The sequence below is a fragment of the Dendrobates tinctorius genome, unplaced genomic scaffold (genome assembly GCF_039654945.1).
Source record: "Dendrobates tinctorius isolate UK_male_01 unplaced genomic scaffold, ASM3965494v1 ptg000082l, whole genome shotgun sequence".
In the NCBI taxonomy this organism is placed as follows: Eukaryota; Metazoa; Chordata; class Amphibia; order Anura; family Dendrobatidae; genus Dendrobates; species Dendrobates tinctorius.
The window spans coordinates 5904313-5924075 of record NW_027361750.1 but is presented as its reverse complement, the minus strand read 5'-3'; the positions used below and the strand labels follow the sequence as shown (position 1 = coordinate 5924075).

At 44.2% G+C, this 19763-nt stretch overlaps 1 protein-coding gene across 1 annotated transcript in view; it reads right to left on the bottom strand.

Moving 5' to 3' along the window:
* Positions 1 to 19763, bottom strand: part of PREX2 (phosphatidylinositol-3,4,5-trisphosphate dependent Rac exchange factor 2) — a 597424-nt gene that overhangs the window by 416580 nt on the left and 161081 nt on the right. The window contains exons 4-6 of the mRNA XM_073583857.1: positions 19110 to 19214; positions 13911 to 14012; positions 660 to 821 (exon numbers count right to left, since the gene is read on the bottom strand). Of these exons, the coding sequence (XP_073439958.1) occupies positions 660 to 821; positions 13911 to 14012; positions 19110 to 19214 (369 nt within the window). The remainder of the gene's footprint in view (positions 1 to 659; positions 822 to 13910; positions 14013 to 19109; positions 19215 to 19763) is intronic.

Here is a 19763-nt window from a genome sequence, read left to right as displayed (position 1 = left end):
GATTTTTATATTGCCCACACCGGTTACTTGCCACAGCTGAGTTTCAATGAACATCATGTGCTTGAAACAAAGTCCTTTACCCAAAATTTTATTTTCTGGAACAATTTCAAGGATGACAACGCTTTTGGCCATGACTGTATTTGAATAAATGATGATTTTATTTTTTGTTCAGGAATAAATATAGATTGTTGTTCATGGAAAACAAAAATAAGACTTCCCCTGAAAATAAGCCCTAACCTATTTTTCGGTGCAAAAAAATAAAATAACACTAAGTCACAGCAAAAGGACACCAGACATTGCCGCATATCTTAACAATATTTCACCATAAATAACAATTTTACTAATAATGTTTAGAGCCAGTGCTTTGATTTATGATGCTGTAGGAGCTGGTATGGAATAAAAAAAATATTCATTAAAAAATACATGACTTTATTATTGTATCATCACACTTTTGTATAAAACTATGTAAACACATTTGCAATAATAAAGCAACGTTTGCTACTGGTGTTGGTTATTTTAGTTTGGTACATGGTATGTGTAATCCTTGTTATACTTTTAATCCTTGTTATACTTTTTTAATACTTAATAAAAGGATATTATACACAAATGCATGCCTTTAAACAAAGTGATGCTGGTAGCACAATGAATATGTGACTCACCTCCCATCCCTCTATATGGCTCTGCCATTCTTCTAGTACTTCTAACTTCTCCATCTGTCTCTTGGCCTCATTAATGTTGGAGCACACGGCCTTCATTGCCTGTAAAGCCTCCACCACGGACGTATAATCGCTGTGTCTCTTCGGTGTCCTCTTCAACAACTCCTGTAGGGAATTTAAAGAGAACATTACAGCTTCTGCATCTGTATTTATGACTTTTACTGCACCACATTTTGGGTGATTTTTTTCTTAACCAGAATTCTCATTTATTGGCACTTGTGCGACTGGTGTATAGTTCAACATTCTCTTACACTAAAAAGCTTAAGACATCAAATTAGCCATGAAATAACATTTTTAATTTTTAATTTTGTTTTGCAGTTTTAATGGCTTCATAGGATATTTTCCTGCAATTTTTTTATTCTGGGAAATGTCATATTTCTACCAGGCAATGTACCATAACTGAATGTAGAAATAAAATACCCCACTAAGCTATTATAGGTGCTCAGCTAAGATGTAGACAATCATACCTAGGCTGCCAAGATGAAAAATTAAAAAAAAACAATAAAAAAGAAACTCATGCGATGCAGTATTTGTTAGAGACTAAGGCTGAAGTATTCTCTGGCATTGGTGGGATACTCACCAGCATGGTTCACATTTACGAATGTCAGAGCTGCAGAGGGCTGCGTAGTTCCTCCATGAAGCTCTGCCTACTGCAGCACCTCCTCTGTTCACCTCCGCATGCGGCTTGTGTACCTATCTTTAACACTGGGTATGCAGGCCATGCGGACGTATGCGGATGCGTCCGCATGCATCGTTTTGACGCTGAGGCGAACTGCAAGGGACGCAACATGTTGCATTTTGTTGCGGTCGCCGCATCGTTAAAACGATGCATGTGGATGCATCCTCATACATCCGCATGGCCTGCAAACACCAATGTTACAGATAGGTATGCAGGCTGCATGCAGATGTAGGCGGAGCTGAACAGAGGAGGTGTGGCAGTGGGTGGAGCTTCACAGAGGAACTACGCAGGCCTCCGCAGCTCTGCGGAACCCTAGTGTGAAACTAGCCTAACAGCATAGGAAGTTGGAGTAGGCTTGCTTTTTCATGCAGTACAAAAACATTTTAACATATATCTGTTTGGTTAATTTTTTTATGCTAATTATATCAATAAATAAGCAGAAAAAAAGGGTTTTCTAAGTTATGTACACGTTTTAAGGGAAGTTATCAACATATTTTTCCATAAAGGAGCAGTGTTACAGAGTATAGATGCTTATTCCCCCCAAAAAATGATGTTTTGTTGTTGAGATCTGATGTGCCAGTCATGAGAAATATAGTGCAGAAGCCATATGTAAATCAGGCTGGAAGTGCATTTGGGGTGTGTCAATGCACTGCAGCAGTGAAGGATGAGAGACTGCTAGCCATGGGGATAAGGCTGCCATGGCAGGAAGGGGCCCCAGGCTGAGCGGCGTGCAGGCGGTCACCAGCAGGAATAGAGGCCAACTGTAACAACCCTGCTGGTGTCACTGCATGGCCTCCCATCCCCCGCACATCAACTTACTCACTGCTCCGGGTCATGCTGTGAATTCTGTTTGCTGCCAGTCCTATGCTCTGTGCCTCTGCTCTCCTGCATGGCTTCTGGCTGTGTGTATAGGGGGGCGGTGCCAGAACTCTCTGGTTCTTATGCAGTCAGGGGGCACCTGTCTAATCTGTCCCTGACCAATTACTTAGAGCCCTTGACTATCTAGTTCTGCCACTCCCACTGAAACATTGCCTGTGCAATATATATTCACAGTTAGTACCTTGCTGCTGAGGAAGCCAGGCCCTGTTCTGTGTATCTCCTTCTCTGGAGGAATACTCTAGCCTAGTTTTGTATTCTTTGTCTGCCCTCTAGGAGGCTACATATCCTGGTCTCTGTGTCTTGGTCCTAGCTTTGTGTTTACTTGTCCTTCCGCTGCCAGGAGGCAGAATATCCTGGTCCTTGAGTCTTTGGCTTCCTTCCCTGCTGTGTCTTACCTCGTGTCCTCCCTGTCTGAGCCTCTGCACCCTTGCATCTCTGTCTGTGCATCTGCACCTTTGCAGCTCTGTCTGTGCATCTGCACCCTTGCTGCTCTGTCTGTGCATCTGCACCCTTGCAGCTCCATCTGTGCATCTGCACCCTTGCAGCTCCGTCTGTGCATCTGCACCCTTGCAGCTACGTCTGTGCATCTACACACTTGCAGCTCCATCTGTGCATCTGCACCCTTGCAGCCCTGTCTTCTCTGCTGCAGAACTTCTTGCTGCAGTTTCTCCACAGACCTTGTGGTTCAGCTTTGCTCCGCTCCTGCTGCCGCAGCAGAACCTCTTTCTGCAGCTTCTCTCTGCATTCCTGCGGCTCCGCCTACTCCGCACTCCTGCCTATATCCATACCTGCACCTCCTTTGTGAACAAGTTACAAATCCTGTTCCAACATACGCCTCTCCCTCCTGCCTACACCTGCACCTGCTGTGTGAACAGGTCCCTACCGGTTCCTTCTCATACCACGCCAGTCTGTCCTGTGTCTCAAGCTGTGCTCGCCTGCCCTGTGTCTCAAGCCGTACCCGCCTGCCCTGTGTCTCAAGCCGTGCCCGCCAGCCCTGTGTCTCCAAGCCGTACCCGCTTGCCCAGTGTCTCCAAGCCACGCCTGCTTGCCCAGTGTCTCAGCCGTGCCTGTCGTGTCTACCTGCCTGCCTGTCTATAGCTTCTGTCCAAGTGACTGGTCCCCGAGTGGGACCAGCAGCCACAGCCAGACACCACCCTGGAGTGGCACCCGACAGCTATCTGCTGCACAAGCCTGACCTCACCATCAGAGGCTCCAGTGAAGACCGAGGTAGCTGTCATAGTCACGCCCATTCCAGGGTAGTCTGGTTTGTGGCACAAAGGCGCGAGCTTGACACCAACCTGAAGAGGATCCAGGGTCTACAACCAGGGCAGCTGAAGCTGAGACAGTGAACCTGGCACCTTTTCCTATTGAAGCCAGACCAGGGAATGGTAGGAATCTGGTGGGCCTGGAGCACAAACAGGACAGGGATTATCCAGAAGCGGGGCAGGGATTGTCCAGGAGTGGGACAGAAGTAAAGCAGGGATTGCCAGAAGGAAAAAGAGACAGCAAGAGAAACAGGGAATGCTGAGGAAATGCCACTCTGTGTAGATTGTGCTGCATGTGTGATGAATACCCTGCTGCTCAGTAAAGTTAAACCATTGGAAAAGGATATTGACTCTGAAGTGGTCTGTGAAGTTCATGGATGCGGAACTGTAGTGACCGCTGCCAAGGGGACTCTGGCAGTGAATGTGAGTATTCTTCTGCGCACACTGCACATGCAGCAGGAAAGACATTATATTTCATCTGTGGGGCGCCAGAGTGTGGGAACTGAACAGCCAGTTGCCACAACTACCGCCGCCTTACACTAGAACCAATGTGATTCAATGAGTCAGCTCTAATCTACCAGTTTTTCTCAGCTGGAATCGGGCTGATGAAAAAATTGCAGCATGCTGCAAGTGGCCACATATATCGGACAAGACTTGCCAATGCAAGTCATTGAGTGCGAGAAAAAAAGGACAGCACACAGACCATCCATTTGCCATCCAATTTTTAAGGAATCAAGAAATTGCATCAGCCAAGCACAGAAAGATTCAAGCCAGAAACCAAGAAAAATAATATAAAGGTATAGATACTGTAGATAGATGATAATAAACAACAATAATAATAATGAGACAGTACTTAATCATCCAGACATCTATTTTAAGTAAGCCAGGAGGCATAGACTGTTGACCCCTCTTGTAGGTTGAATTCATATTTGTAAATTGGTGAATGGTTGTTATTTACCTCCTATATCAGCTCCTACAGATTATTGTACTGTTATCTTTGCAAAACAGGGATGCAGAGTTACTGAACAATGATGTTTGCTGATATGTGACTACACATATATAAAAGGCCATGCAGTTTGTTGACTTGCAAACATTCAAGGATAAACTATAAATAATTAAACAATGTGAGTAAATCTCATCACCCCTTCCCCTTGACATGTGAATGATGCCTTGGAGAACAGTTGTGAACTATAAAAAGGGGATATATGCCTCTGTAACCAGATATCCAAGAGATCCAAAGATCCAGAGAACCAGAGACTCTTTACAAAACCACAGCCAGGAACTCTCTACAGGACAGCAGTCAAGATATCATTGCTCCATCATGAGGGAGATAGATTTGCATTCTACAGGATATCAGTTTAGGGGAACACAGCCCTGGCTGAAAGAATAAAGATCTGCTCCATTGACCATCACTGAACCCATGGATACGTTTGTGGTAGTCAAGATTTGGATCCACTGGTCGACGGAGCCCTATTGATATATTTGAGAAAGCCAGGATTGGGACCCACTGGTCACCTAGCTCCATGGAGATGTATGGAGAAGCCAGGTTGTGACTCAACTGGTCACCTGGCCTTGTACCTCAATGGACTTTCAGCTTCCTAAGCTTGTTGTTACCTCCTCTCTGTGCATGCCACAAGTTGGGGTAGTCGGCCTTTGAAGCTCTAAAGTCACAGCTGCTCTTATCCCGGCGAGTCAGCGCAAGAGTGAGACTCTGTAATTTTGCACCATCTTGGGTATTTTGCTGAGTCTGTTCTATGTGTTATTTGCCTGTTTTGTGGTTTAATAAAGTATTGCCACACTGTTTTTCCCTCACCCTGTGTTGTCTGAGTAGTATTATGCCCACGGTAAAAGGAAAGCAGGCATTCAGTGGGATGAGCCATGTTTCATGCAATTTCGGCTAGCAGACTAGAGTACATGACATACAGAATGATATGCGCTTGACACTCGTACTACTTTTTGAGATTTTTATATTCAATTTTTTATATTCAGGCGTGTGAGAACCCTTAAAGGGAATCTATCAGCAGGTTTATGCCATGTAATCTGAAGACAGCATGAGTTAGAGGTTAAAGCACAATATTCAATGATACATCAGATATCAGGCCATGTGTTGCTGTTTACTTAGGCCCCTGTCACATTGCGTTCTTGTCCACGTTCAATGATCCCCTCAGGGCTTACCTTAGATCCTCCGCATAACGGAATTCAGATGTATGCGCTGATGGTGCATAGACAATAATGGAGCCGACAGAATCAATGCGTGCTCTGTTGTGCACAATTTTCGACTTTGGTGTCCACCTCCAGTAGACATATATGCTCTAAAATGATGCATGACAGAGCACACATTGACTGTGTCGGGTCCATTATAGTCAATGGCCCGTGGGTGCATACACCCAAATCCTGTTTTGCATGGGGGTTTGGACGCAAGCACTGGCAGGAAAACTGAACGTGGTGTGGTAGATTGGCTCACTCAGATGTACACGGAGGTAGACACGGGAACACTGTCTCTTTAAGACCTTCTTTGGTTTATTATATATGTGGCACAAGCCGTAGTGATGTAAAAATAAGCACGGCCCTTTGGGCAAAACAGGAAAACAAAATAAATTGGTAGTACAAAGCACAGTCCTTGTGGTAGAGGGGATTTGTCTGCTCAGGGTTAGTAAAATACAAGGATCAGGTCAGCATAAACACAAACACTTCTATGCAGTTAGGATCTCCAGACACAGTGAATACTGAATGCCTCAGGAGCCTGACATTTTAAACCCCAGACCACACCCTGGGGTGGACATAAGACAACCTCTCTCCCACTCTATGGTTGTCCACAATAACTCAGCCCTAAAAATGGCAGATTAATCCCTCTCAACACATAGTGTGCTGGATAGTGTTGAGCATTCCGATACTGCAAATATCGGGTATCGGCCGATATTCGCGGTATCGGAATTCCGATACTGAGTTCCGATACTTTTAGCATATAGAATACTGGAATCAGAAGTTCCCATAATGCTATGAGCCAGTTTGATTTGATTCAGCCAATGAGGAATCCTAAGAAGTGTGGGCACATCCTGTTAGGCATGTAGGCATGTTAACTAATGGCATGGCTGTGATTGGCTGCTGAAATGATGTCATGATGCAGTAGTCAGTATGTAGAGCGAGGGTGGGGTGATGCAGAGCAGGCAGAAATGACGCCTCAAGCAGGGGACAGCGTTTCTTGGGCAGTTGGGAGTCTGCAGCACATGGTTGATTTCATGCTGCAGTGCCTGAGAAACAACCGTCGCATCGCCCACATTCTCAACACGGCTGATTATTGGGTGTACACCCTCCTAGATCCTCACTACCGGGACAACTTACAAAGCCTCATAACACCGTTGAATCGGGAGCGTAAAATGCAGGAGTACCAAGACACACTGGTGCATTCCATCATGTTCTCCATTCCACCCGAGAGCGGTGCTGCTAGTGCTTTACAAAGCAGCTCTGTGCGTCGAGGCAGTGGAGGAAGCTCTGCACAAAGAGGGAGCAGAGGCAGCGCCTCAGCACAAGGCAAGACCAGTATGGCCCAAATGTGGCAAAGTTTTGTGTGCCCGCCACAAATGTCTACACCATCACAGATGGCTCCAGTCAGCAGGAGGCAACGTTTCCGTCAAATGGTGACAGACTACATGTCTTGCCCTCTCAGTGTACTCCCAGACGGCTCTTCCCCCTTCAAGTTTTGGGTCTCTAAGCTGGATACATGGCCAGAGCTTAGCCAGTATGCATTGGAGGTGCTGGCTTACCCTGCGGCTAGTGTATTATCGGAACTTGTCTTTAGTGCCGCAGGTGGTGTGCTAACAGACCGTCGTATGTGACTATCCTCCGATAACGTTGTCCGGCTTACTTTTCTGAAAATGAACAAGGCCTGGATCTCGCCGGAATTTGTCAGTCCTCTTCCAGATTAAATAATTGGTTGGCAACAGTATCCAGGTCTCCTGTTGTGTTCATGTTTCTACCACCTGAACTGTACTCCCTGGGCTCCAACACCGCCAGTTGCTGCTCATAAGCGCCGTCTGCACAGAGAAAAACACTATCTCCTGTGTTAGTGGGGTTCAGTAACGCCAGCTGCTCCCCTGCTGTGTGTCCAGCAATATCTCCTGCGCCCTCAAAATTCACCCAACATCAGATATTAAACTTGCTCCAATTAGGCCTCAGCCTACACCATGATTGACCCTGTGCTCAAACACCGCCAGTTGTTGCTCAGAAGTGCCATCTGCACAGAGAAAAACACTAGCTCCTGTGTTAGTGGGGTTCAGTAACGCCAGCTGCTCCCCTGCTGTGTGTCCGGCAATATCTCCTGCTCCCTCCACATTCATCCCAACAGCAGATACTAAACTTGCTCCAATTAGGCCTTAGCCTACACCATGATTGACCCTGTGCTCCAACACTGCCAGTTGTTGCTCAGAAGTGCCATCTGCACAGAGAAAAACACTAGCTCCTGTGTTAGTGGGGTTCAGTAACGTCAGCTGCTCCCCTGCTGTGTGTCCAGCAATATCTCCTGCTCCCTCAAAATTCACCCAACATCAGATATTAAACTTGCTCCAATTAGGCCTCAGCCTACTCCATGATTGACCCTGGGCTCCAACACCGCCAGTTGCTGCTCAGAAGTGCCGTCTGCACAGAGAAAAACACTAACTCCTGTGTTAGTGGGGTTCAGTAACGCCAGCTGCTCCCCTGCTGTGTGTCCGGCAATATCTCCTGCTCCCTCCACATTCATCCCAACATCAGATATTAAACTTGCTCCAATTAGGCCTCAGCCTACACTATGATTGACCCTGTGCTCCAACACCGCCAGTTGCTGCTCAGAAGTGCCGTCTGCACAGTCAACATATGCTCCAGTGTTATTGGGGTTCAGTAACGTCAGCTGATCCCCTGCTGTGTGTCTGGCAATTTCGCCTGCTCTGTCCACATTCACACTACTCCAGATTTTAAACTTGCTCCAATTAGGCCTCTGGCTACACTCTGTTTCTACTGTAATCCCTGGGCTCCAACACCACCAGTTGCTGCTCAGAAGTGACTTTGGCACAAGTACTCCCTCCTGCCCAGCCTGGTTCCAGCACACCAGCTGTTTCCGGGTAGTGTCAACGTCACTTTGGCAGAAATACGTTGTCCTGTCGTGTTGCGGTCGGGTTAGCGGACTCTATGGTGCCTGCCGTTTAGGTGCTTCCTATGTGGGCTGCGGGATCTGGTAATAAAGGCTGGTTCCGTAGTGCCAATAGGACAAGCACCCCCTGTAGGACTGTGGGTTTTGGTAACTGTGGCCGGCTTGCGGCCTTGCAACATTGTTTTTCAGGGGTACCTTCTGCTACCCATCCGGGTTCCAGTACCATCAGCTGGTTCTCGGCAGTGCCTTTGGCTTAGGTGCCTCCTTCTCAGTATCCGAGTTCCAGGAATGTCTGCTGGTCCTTGGTAGTGCTTTCTAGCACAGGTACCTCCTGCTTAGTAACCGGATTCCAGTACCGTCAGCTGATCCTCGATAGTGCCATTGGCTCTTGTTCCTTCTGCTGCCCCTCCGGGTTCCAGCACCATCAGCTGGTCCTCGGTAGTTCCATTGGCTCTTGTTCCTTCTGCTGCCCCTCCAGGTTCCAGCACGCCAGCTGTTTCCGGGAAGTGTCAACGTCACTTTGGCACCAAAACATTGTCCTGTCATGTTGCGGTCAGGTTAGCCGACTCTATGGTGCCTGCGGTTTTGGTGCTTCCTATGTGGGCTGCGGGATCTGGCAATAAAGGCTGGTTCCGTAGTGCCAATAGGACAAGCACCCCCTGTAGGACTGTGGGTTTCGGAACTGCGGCCGTCTCGCGGCCTTGCAACGTTGTTTTTCAGGGGTACCTTCTGCTACCCATCCAGGTTCCAGTACCAGCTGGTTCTCGGCAGTGCCTTTGGCTTAGGTGCCTCCTTCTCGGTATCCGAGTTCCAGCAACGTCTGCTGGTCCTTGGTAGTGCTTTCTAGCACAGGTACCTCCTGCTTAGTAACCGGGTTCCAGCACCATCAGCTGGTCCTCGGTAGTTCCATTGGCTCTTGTTCCTTCTGCTACCCCTCCGGTTTCCAGCACCGTCAGCTGGTTCTCGGCAGTGCCTTTGGCTTAGGTGCCTCCATCTCGCTCGGTATCCGAGTTCCAGCAACATCTGCTGGTCCTTGGTAGTGCTTTCTGGAACAGGTACCTCCTGCTTAGTAACCGGGTTCCAGTATCATCAGCTGGTCATCGGTAGTTCCATTGGCTCTTGTTCCTTCTGCTACCCATCCGGGTTGCAGTACCGTCAGCTGGTTCTCGGCAGTTCCTCAGCCTTCTTGTACCTTCTGCTACATTTCCAAGTTCAAGCTTTTTGAAATGGTTTTTGGTAATCACTCTGGATCTCCCTGACGATGACCGTGAAGACCACCCCAAAGAAGACCAAAAAGATGACCCTGAAGAAGATGACCAAGAGGACAAAGAACATGACGACAACCACCAATATACAGAGCAACAAGAGACAGAAGACCAAGAAGCAGAAGAACAAAAAGCAGAAGAACATTAAGCATAAGACTAAAAATCAGAGCAAAAGATATTATCAAAATTATAAGCAGAAGAAGACTATGCAGTGTATGGGGGTGAGTCCGTTCCTCCTCATGGTGCCCCTGGAAAATGCCTACTGCTGCAGGCCAAACTGAACACGGACAAATCCTGTTGTAAATCTTTTGTGACAGGCAGAACGGAAGGTGTAATCTTCAAACTTTTATAGATAACAACTACAGGAATGCCTGTCACAAATAAGAATATGATGATGAAGAAGAAGAAGAAGAAGAATAGGAAGAAGATGAAGAAGTAGAATATGAAGAAGAATAATAGTTGAATAAGAAGAATATGAAGAATGTAAAAAAAAAGAATAATAGGAAGAAGGTGAAGAAGAAGAAGGTGAATAAGGTGAAGAAGTGGATGAAAAATATGCTGCTGCTGCTGAGGATCATGAAGGAGAAAGTGTGGGAGAGTAAAAAAGAAGGTGAAGAGCATGGAAGTAGTGAAACATACATCTCTGACAAAATATAACAAAGGGTAACATAGTCAATATCTTTGTAACTCCGAACGTCTTAAAAAAAAAATGTATTCCTGCTATTCCACTTAATTGGGCTAAACCTAAATGCCTTTAATGTCTCCTCCACCTCCCCCAATACATTCTACAGTCATGGCCAAAAGTTTTGAGAATGACACAAATATTATATTTTCACATGATCTGCTGCCCTCTGGTTTTTATGTGTGTTTGTCAGATGTTTTTATCACATACAGAAATATAATTGCAATCATATTATGAGTAACAAAAGGTTATATTGACAGTTAGAATGAGTTAATGCAGCAAGTCAATATTTGCAGTGTTGACCCTTCTTCTTCAGGACCTCAGCAATTCTCCCTGGCATGCTCTCAATCAAACTTCTGGATCAAATCCTGACTGATAGCAGTCCATTCTTGCAAAATCAATGCTTTTATTTTGTCTGAATTTGAAGGTTTTTGTTTGTCCACCCGTCTCTTGATGATTGACCACAAGTTCTCAATGGGATGAAGATCTGGGGAGTTTCCAGGCCATGGTCCCAAAATCTCTATGTTTTGTTCCCTGAGCCATTTAGTTATCACCTTTGCTTTATGGCATGGTGCTCCATCATGTTGAAAAAGGCATTGTTGATCGCCAAACTGCTCTTGGATGGTTGGGAGAAGTTGCTCTTGGAGGACATTCTGGTACCATTCTTTATTCATGGCTGTGTTTTTAGGCAAGACTGAGAGAGAGCCCATTACCTTGGCTGAGAAGCAACCCCACACATGAATGGTTTCAGGATGCTTGACAGTTGGCATGAGACAAGACTGGTGGTAGCGCTCACCTGGTCTTCTCTGAATAAGCCGTTTTCCAGATGTCCCAAACAATCGAAAAGGGGATTCATCAGAGAAAATGACTTTACCCCAGTCCTCAGCAGTCCACTCCCTGTACCTCTTGCAGAATATCAGTCTGTCCATGATGTTTTTCCTGGAGAGAAGTGGCTTCTTTGTTGCCCTCCTTGAGACCAGGCCTTGCTCCAAGAGTCTCCGCCTCACAGTGCGTGCAGATGCACTCACACCTGCCTGCTGCCATTCCTGAGCAAGCTCTGCACTGCTGGTGGCTGATCCCGTAGCTGAAACACTTTTATGAGAAGGTCCTGGCGCTTGCTGGTCTTTCTTGGGCGCCCTGGAGCCTTTTTGGCAACAAGGTAACCTCTCTCCTTGAAGTTCTTGATGATGCGATAGATTGTTGACTGAGGTGCAATCTTTCTAGCTGCGATACTCTTCCCTGTTAGGCCATTTTTGTGCACTGCAATGATGACTGCACGTGTTTCTTTAGAGATAACCATGGTTAACAGAAGAGAAACAATGATGCCAAGCACCAGCCTCCTTTTAAAGTGTCCAGTGGTGTCATTCTTACTTAATCATGACAGATTGATCTCCAGCCCTGTCCTCATCAACACCCACACCTGTGTTAATGGAGCAATCACTGAAACGATGTTAGCTGGTCCTTTTAAGGCAGGGCTGCAATGATGTTGAAATGTGTTTTGGGGGATAAAGTTCATTTTCTAGGCAAATATTGACTTTGCAAGTAATTGCTGTAAAGCTGATCACTCTTTATAACATTCTGAAGTATATGCAAATTGCCATTAGAAAAAATGAAGCAGTAGACTTTGTAAAACTTAAAATTTGTGTCATTCTCAAAACTTTTGGCCATGACTGTACATTATTCTTAGTTATTTTTCTTCATGTAGAATTAACCTACAAGGAAAGAAAGGGTTTATTTTAATTCTGATATTTCTGTCCCATTCACTTGCATGGGTTTCCTGTATCGGAATCGGCGATATCCGATACTTTTTGGGTATCGGTCCGATCCAATCCGATCCAATATTTCACGATATTGGAAGGTATCGCTCAACACTAGTGCTGGAGCAAATTTCTGGGTTTCAATTCATTGAAGCTAGTAGCCTCAGTGAAATGTATCTCCCCTCCAGGACTTTGCCAGTGACTTTGTCACAGTGGGCAAGATGCAATGTGAAATACTAGGACATAATCGTTGCTGTGACTAGCTGGCGTGCGCCTTCTGGTTCGACTCCTCCTCTTCCTGTGATAAGCATCTCACTGTCAATAGACAATTTATATACAGAGCCTGGTGTGGGCGGGGGCAGCTTTCTGAGCTCTGCTACATTCTTCATCTAAAAACTGTTGTGTCAGAACGACTGCATCCTGTAATCTGGATACATCGTTGGATTCAGCTTCTGTTTGCCTACATCAGGTTACTCTCATATGAAGAAGCGAAAACCTGCTGACAGGTTCCCCTTAATGCCAAAATGAACATGTATAAATGGGCATGGCTCTTTTCATTCAAGTAATGTCAAAGTTTATCAAACAGCTGAGCAAGCTTATCCATTTAGGGTACATCTACATGGGGCCTTTTCACTGCGGACTTACCAGCAAAAAATTGCGTCAGCAAAATATACCGCTTATTTACTGCAGATGATGATATTTGCCAAAAATAATGCAGATAAACCACACACTTCACTCGTCGCATTGCAAATTGTGTAATCTGCAGCAATAGCCTTGTGGATATTTTTCACAATGCATGCATACATTTTCTTAATGGGGTTGTCCGGCATACTTGTGAATCCACACAGCATGCGCATTCCCTCTTTTGAGCATTTGCCGGGAGCAAGTGTTCATGTGACCGTAAGTATGCAACTTCTCACATTCTGACTAGACACGTCCAGCCTCGCTCAATGCAAGCATATTGAGCAAGGCCAGACACCCTCTAGTTGGAATGTGGCCAGAAGTAGACAAATCACATACTTACGATCACGGGCTCGCCACTCCCTGCAACAGCATAGGAGAATCCTTATAACATGCAGTTGTGTGTGGTGCGAGGATTTGCAAGCCTGCAGTCACATAGAGTGACTGCAGACTTGTAGCCTAAGGCTGGACAACCCCTTTAATATTTTATACAGAACGCATTTTCTCTCTAAAATCCGGACCAAAAAATCTGCTCCTTCGGCACCCCGTTGAGACCGTACTTATCTACATGGATGCAAAATCTTACACAAAATAAATTCTTAAAAAAGTGACCAGTCCATATGGACAAAAATGTTTTTCAGAGAATGCATGTTAAGAAACTGAACACAAGGTGTGCTTTGCATCGATAAGACTGCACCACAATGGTCACTGTTAGATGGTATCGTTTTGAGCCAAGTTTTGCTCTGCATAATACACAGCCTGTTAAAAGAAGGGAAGTGATGGAATGAAAGAGATTTAAATACACTGAGCCGCATGCTTCAGGCGTCTAATAGCATCCCCTGGCAACCAATGCGTACTTACTCTTAAAAGAAGTGGGTACTTGCATATTCTCTGTATTGGTGCAACTAAATATCCTTCCAGTGGAACATCTGTGTTTTTCCGTCCACCCAGAAGCATGCAGTTCTGAAAGCACAAACACATTCAGTTTTCAGGCAAATCTCAGCCTTGTCATTCACTTTTTCCATGCTGCGATATTAAACCGTGGGCGTCTGCACTGTGCGCTCGCAGGACGCTTGCATGTTTATGTGTGGTTTACTGGTCAAACAGCAACTATTTGCTAACAAATGCTAAAAGGAATGTGTTTATTATCTACAAGAACACCAAATGTGCATAACCTCACTGATGTCCATATCAAAATATCTAGATAGATAAATGTGTTTATTAAAGACTTAGCTTTTGCAGTTTGTCCCTAAAGTTTCCATTGGCAAGTTTAGTTTCTAAGTTGTTAATTGTATTCCCTTACAATTCCATATATTCTACCTGTTTCAAAATTAACACCAGCTCTACTGTGACTCTAAGGCTGGGATCACACACATGCGAGAAACTCGGATGAGTCTCGCATCTTAATACCCGGCACTGCCGCCAGCACTCGGGAGCTGAGTTTGCGGCTGCATGTATTTCTATGCAGCCGCACACGCCCCGCTCCCGAGTGCCGGCGGCAGTGCCGGGTATTAAGATGCGAGACTAGTCCGAGTTTCTTGCTTGTGTGATCCCGGCCTAAGGTAAAGGCTATGTTCACACATTTTGTTCTTGTAGTGTTTTTTTGCTGAGTTTTTTAATGCATATTTTACGCGGTGTTTTACAGCACGAGCAAAGTCTATGAGTTTTCAGAAATCTCATACACACACCTTGTCACTTCTTTCTGTGTTTTTTAAAGTCCTTTAATTGAAAGAATGACACAGACTCCTTTAATGAACCTAAATTAAACCATGCTTATGTAATCCCCCAGTCCACTGAAGCTAATGTCTCCTGTAACAGAATTAAATTAATAAACAACAATATTCCTTACCTGTCCGTCGAGAAGATAATCCATTTGTCCCATGACTGGTCTAGCTCTGCTACATCTAGATGGCAGTCTGCATTATAGCATGAATGCAACTATACAGCCATCCATCCAGCAGAGACACTGAGCAGCTTGTGCCAGTGAACTCCTATTACCTGCCTGACGTCACCATGTCTATGAGAAAGTTCTCACATTCGTGGTGCCATCTGAGAGGTCCTGGGAGTTCACAGTCAATGAACTCAGTTCAGCTCACACATGTCAGCGCAAGCACCATGGAAAATGATGTAATGGCGCTCGCACTGACGTCAGTGAGCTGAATGGAGTTCAATGGCTGTGAATCAAATGAAAGTTCTCACGTTCACAGTGCCGTCTGAAAGGTCCTGGGAGTCCACAGCCAATGAACTCAGTTCTACTCAATGACGTCAGCACGAGCGCCGTTCCAACTTTTTCCATGGCGCACACGCTGATGTCAGTAACTGAACTGAGTTCATTAGCTGTGAACTCCCAGGACCTTTTTGATGGCAGAACTTTCTCACGCTCGGGGCGACGTCATTGAGGTGACAGAAGTTCATCGCGAGACGCTGAGCAAGCACATACAGCTCAGTGTCTCTGCTGGATGGCAGGCTGTTGTGAGTTCATTTTCCCCTTCACTACTGAGGCCCGAGGAACTCCCTCTTCTGGTGAAGAAAGGTAGTGAGCCTGATTGTCAAACACCTGGGGCTGATGATGATGACTGGCTGAGTGGAGTTAGTGACTGGATATAAGGCTGCCGACGCCCTTCTGGCCTGCGGGTGATTTCTCTGTGGACTTCTAGGAAACCAGTCTGATTCCTGCTCATCTAAGCTAAGATTTCTGCTTGCCTTTTTGCATTAGTGTTTTGTTTTCCTTGCTTTTCTGGATTCTGCCATTCCCTGCTGGGGTGAGCTGAATCTCCTTTTGCCTGTTGCTCTGTCTTCAGAATATTCCTGAGTACTGACATAGCCTTTTTTGAAGCCTAGTGTCTTCAGGACCTTTTTTACTGTCAGTTTGTTGGCTCTTATTTTCATAGGGTTTTTTCACGGATTGCAGACAGCAGCCTTCCTGTCCTTTCCTATCTAAGCTAGCTTGGGCCCCATCTTTGCTCAGTCTATCTTTCTGTCTGTGTTTTGTTCTTTCTTCTTGCTTCACCGTCGTTATATGTGGGGGGCTGCCTTTTGCTTTGGGGTCTGCTCTGGGGCAGTTCAGATTTCCCTTTCTGTCTTTAGGCTATGTAGTCCTCCGGCTGTGATCGAGGGGCCTAGGGCATCGTAGGAGCCCCCCACGGCTACTGCTAGTTGTGTTGATAGGTTCAGGGGTCTGCAATCCGATAGCTGCCAACTTCTCTGGTTTTCTGGACTTAGCTAGCATTTCTATTTTTGCCTCCTATGGTGACTCAATCATAACAGCAGGCTGTATAGTCGCATTATGCAACAATGCAGCCTGCCATCTAGATGTAGCAGAGCTAGAATCATCACGGGACAAATGAATTATCTTCTTGGATGACAGGTGAGGAATATTCTTGTTTATTATTTTAATTCTCTTACAGGAGACATTGGATTCAGTGAGTATGTTTTAATTTAGATTCATTAAAGGAGCCTGTGTCATTCTTTTAATTAAAGGACTTTATTCTGGGTGTGTGTTTTTTCTATACAATATCACTATTGGCGTTAGTTATAGGGGCGTATTATACTCCTCTACATTACTAATTTCTGGACTTCATGGCACCTGACAATACAAAGGTGACATCAATCCCCCCAACTATCACCCCACTTGTCACCACATCAGGGTATGTGCGAAGAGCCAGGCAAAGCATCAGAATTGGCTCATCTAATAGATGCGCCATTTCTGTGAGGCTGCTAATTTTAGGCTGGGGGGGCCAATATCCATGGCAACTTACCAGCCTCAGAATACCAGCCCCAGCTGTCTGCTTTAGCTTGGCTGGCTGTCAAAAATGGGGGGAACCCTAAGCCGTCTTTTTAAAAATAATTTAATCTTGATTACCAACCTTGCTAATGCTGACAGCTGAGGTTTGCAGACCGCAGCTTTCAGTTTTGCCTGGCTAGTTAAAAAAAATACTGGGGAACCCACATCAATTTTTAAAAAAAATTATTTATTTACAGTGCAATTGATGGGTTAATTTATATTACATTTCCTGGTGTCTGCTCTTAATTTTGATTTGGCAGCTATTGGGCCCCCTGAAGGTGTTGTCTATGCGTTTGGTTTTGCCTCCCATTGAATTCAATGGTTTTAGGCAAAATGGTCGCTGAGCATGTTCTCTGAATATTGAGAAGTTCGGCGAACATAGTCGAACCGAACCTTAAAAGGTTCGCTCATCTCTACTGATGACCAATCCAAAGAATATATTACAAATATAAGATGAAGGTGGAGAGGGGATGGGCTTTGCCGCCAATGTTTTGCAATGCTATTTTTCTATTATTTATTTTATTTTTTATGTTTACTTATAGCTAGCTTCAATCAATAGATCATCAGTTTTTTAAGCCTTGACAATACTTTTAAAATACATTAAAGGATATGTCCACCTTAGCAATTATTGTATGACTCGAGTGCATAAAAATATAAAGTCATAGTTATAGTGGCTTGAAGGACATGTGCCCTGTGTGCATGGTTCAAAGAAGAGCGGGCAGCAGCCGGCCCATGACAATTATCATGAAATCTCCCCGGAAAAAGGAAACTTTGGCTGTTTTACTACTTTGGTCTTTGAGTGTACACCTTATATGTAGATTTTTGTATCTCAATGGTTAGAGAGGTAAAACACTCTATACAGTCTGATTAAAAATCATACTCATCTTTCTCCACCAGATGAAAGGGAGCATAAATGCGGGATCAGACTACAAAGGTTTGGTTGTAGTTTGTAACCACGGAAATACATAGGTCTGCAACAGAAGCTGTATACGCAAAATAGTAGTAAGATTATTGAAAAAGGACTTTGCAAAGTTACTTATTTTGCTTGCATTAAAGCAATAATAATTAGTTACAAAGGTAAATACATCCTTTAAGACGTCACAAGCAATAACAAAACAAGGTTGGAATCACCCATGCCATTTTGTTGCAGCCTTTGAGCCAGAAGTGGTTACAACAGGAAGAAAGACAAAGTTCCTTCCAATATGTTTCCCTTTCCTTTTGGCTTTGGCTCCAAAAAAAAAAGTGTAGTTGATAAAGTCTGCAAAATTATTTGGCTGGTCTAAGAAGTGACAAAATGAAAAGTAATGCTGTGTCGAAAAGTAAACAAAAGAATAACAATAAAACATAGTAATATTATCTGTCCTAGTAGTAAACATAGAGCTGTAGCGAGTGAGAGCTTTTACAAGTTTTTCAGTAGCCTTTAAATCTATAACCGCATAAAACACAGCATAACATTTCCATCCAATGATAGACTTAAAGAGGTATTCCCATCTCCAATATCCTACCCCAATATGTAGTTGGTGCAATAATAATAATATAACTGTTAGTGGTCGTAACCATGGACACCTAAGCTATTATAATGCCCTGCATGAAGAAAGCCACATAGTGAATCAGAAGAACTATACTACATTTGTAATTGGTGTTACTTGCTAATATTATTATGCACAATGTATATATAGGAGGGTGCACTATTGTCAAACCGCAATATCTAGTGGAGTGCAATACCTAGCCTGTGACCAATGAGAACAAAAAAACAAGAGAGAAAGACTGGGCTAATAATGGTATGCACATCCATATGTAAAAAATGCAAAAACCTTTATTTCACAATGGACATGAAGATTAAAAACATTTAAAATACATACATGAACCAATAACCCATCACCTTCAAAACGCCCCACGGACACTATATCCCACCCATAATGGGCAATAAAGCAAAATAGTCATGCAAACATAATGAAATTGATGTATATTAAATATCAAGAAATAAATTCTCCTATCTAGCTTCAAATGTGCTCATGGCCTCAAGGAAATCACCAATGCAGGAAAGAATCTGTATGAAAATGCATATGGAGATCATAGTTTGACTGCACATTCTGTGCTTCTCAGCTATTATGCATTTTTGACTTGCTAATATTATTACACATGCGGCATATTGGGATAGGATCTTGAAGGTACAAAGGTACAGCAGCAAGCAGACTAAGTGAAATAAAATACCACCTAAATATATCATTGGCCTATAATTAGGAAAACCATGTAGTAGGATCGCAGTGCCTTACCAGCAGAAAAGTCCGGACTGTTCTTATCTTGTTAAGTTCTAGCAGAAGCTTCTGTGCCTTTTCGTGATTGCTGCAGTATTCATCGTAAATGGCAAAACGCTCTTTCTACAGTAGAGAAGGATATAGTGAATAGATTATAATAGCGTCAACAAGTGTAACATTGTGTCAAGGACTCGAAGCTTCAATACCATTATTATCAGCTTCTCTGCTTCGTAAACAGCTGTGCAAGTGAACCAAAGTATAAATTAGTCTGTGGTATTCACGATACATTTTACATAGTAGAAAGCAACTGAACAGCCCTGGCACAGTACTGGATGTCTTTTTATTTAGTGTATTATTATTTAAAAAGTAGAGGCAAGAAAAAAAATGGATTTGAAAGCACTTTTGTGCAAGTGATGCTGTATTATGATAGCATGACTGCTACCTAGTTTCAATTCATTCCACTCAAAAATAGCCAAGAACTTCTGCTATAACCTAGGTTTAAAGAGAACCTGACAACACAATTTTGTAATGTAAAGTAAAGACATGACTATAATGGCGCTATAATACTGATTACATTGATACCGTTGGTAAATAAATCTGCTTTGTTGTTCTTCCTTAATTAATATTTGAAGTTTTCTGCTAATTAAATTTCGGTGCACAGGGGCTGGACTG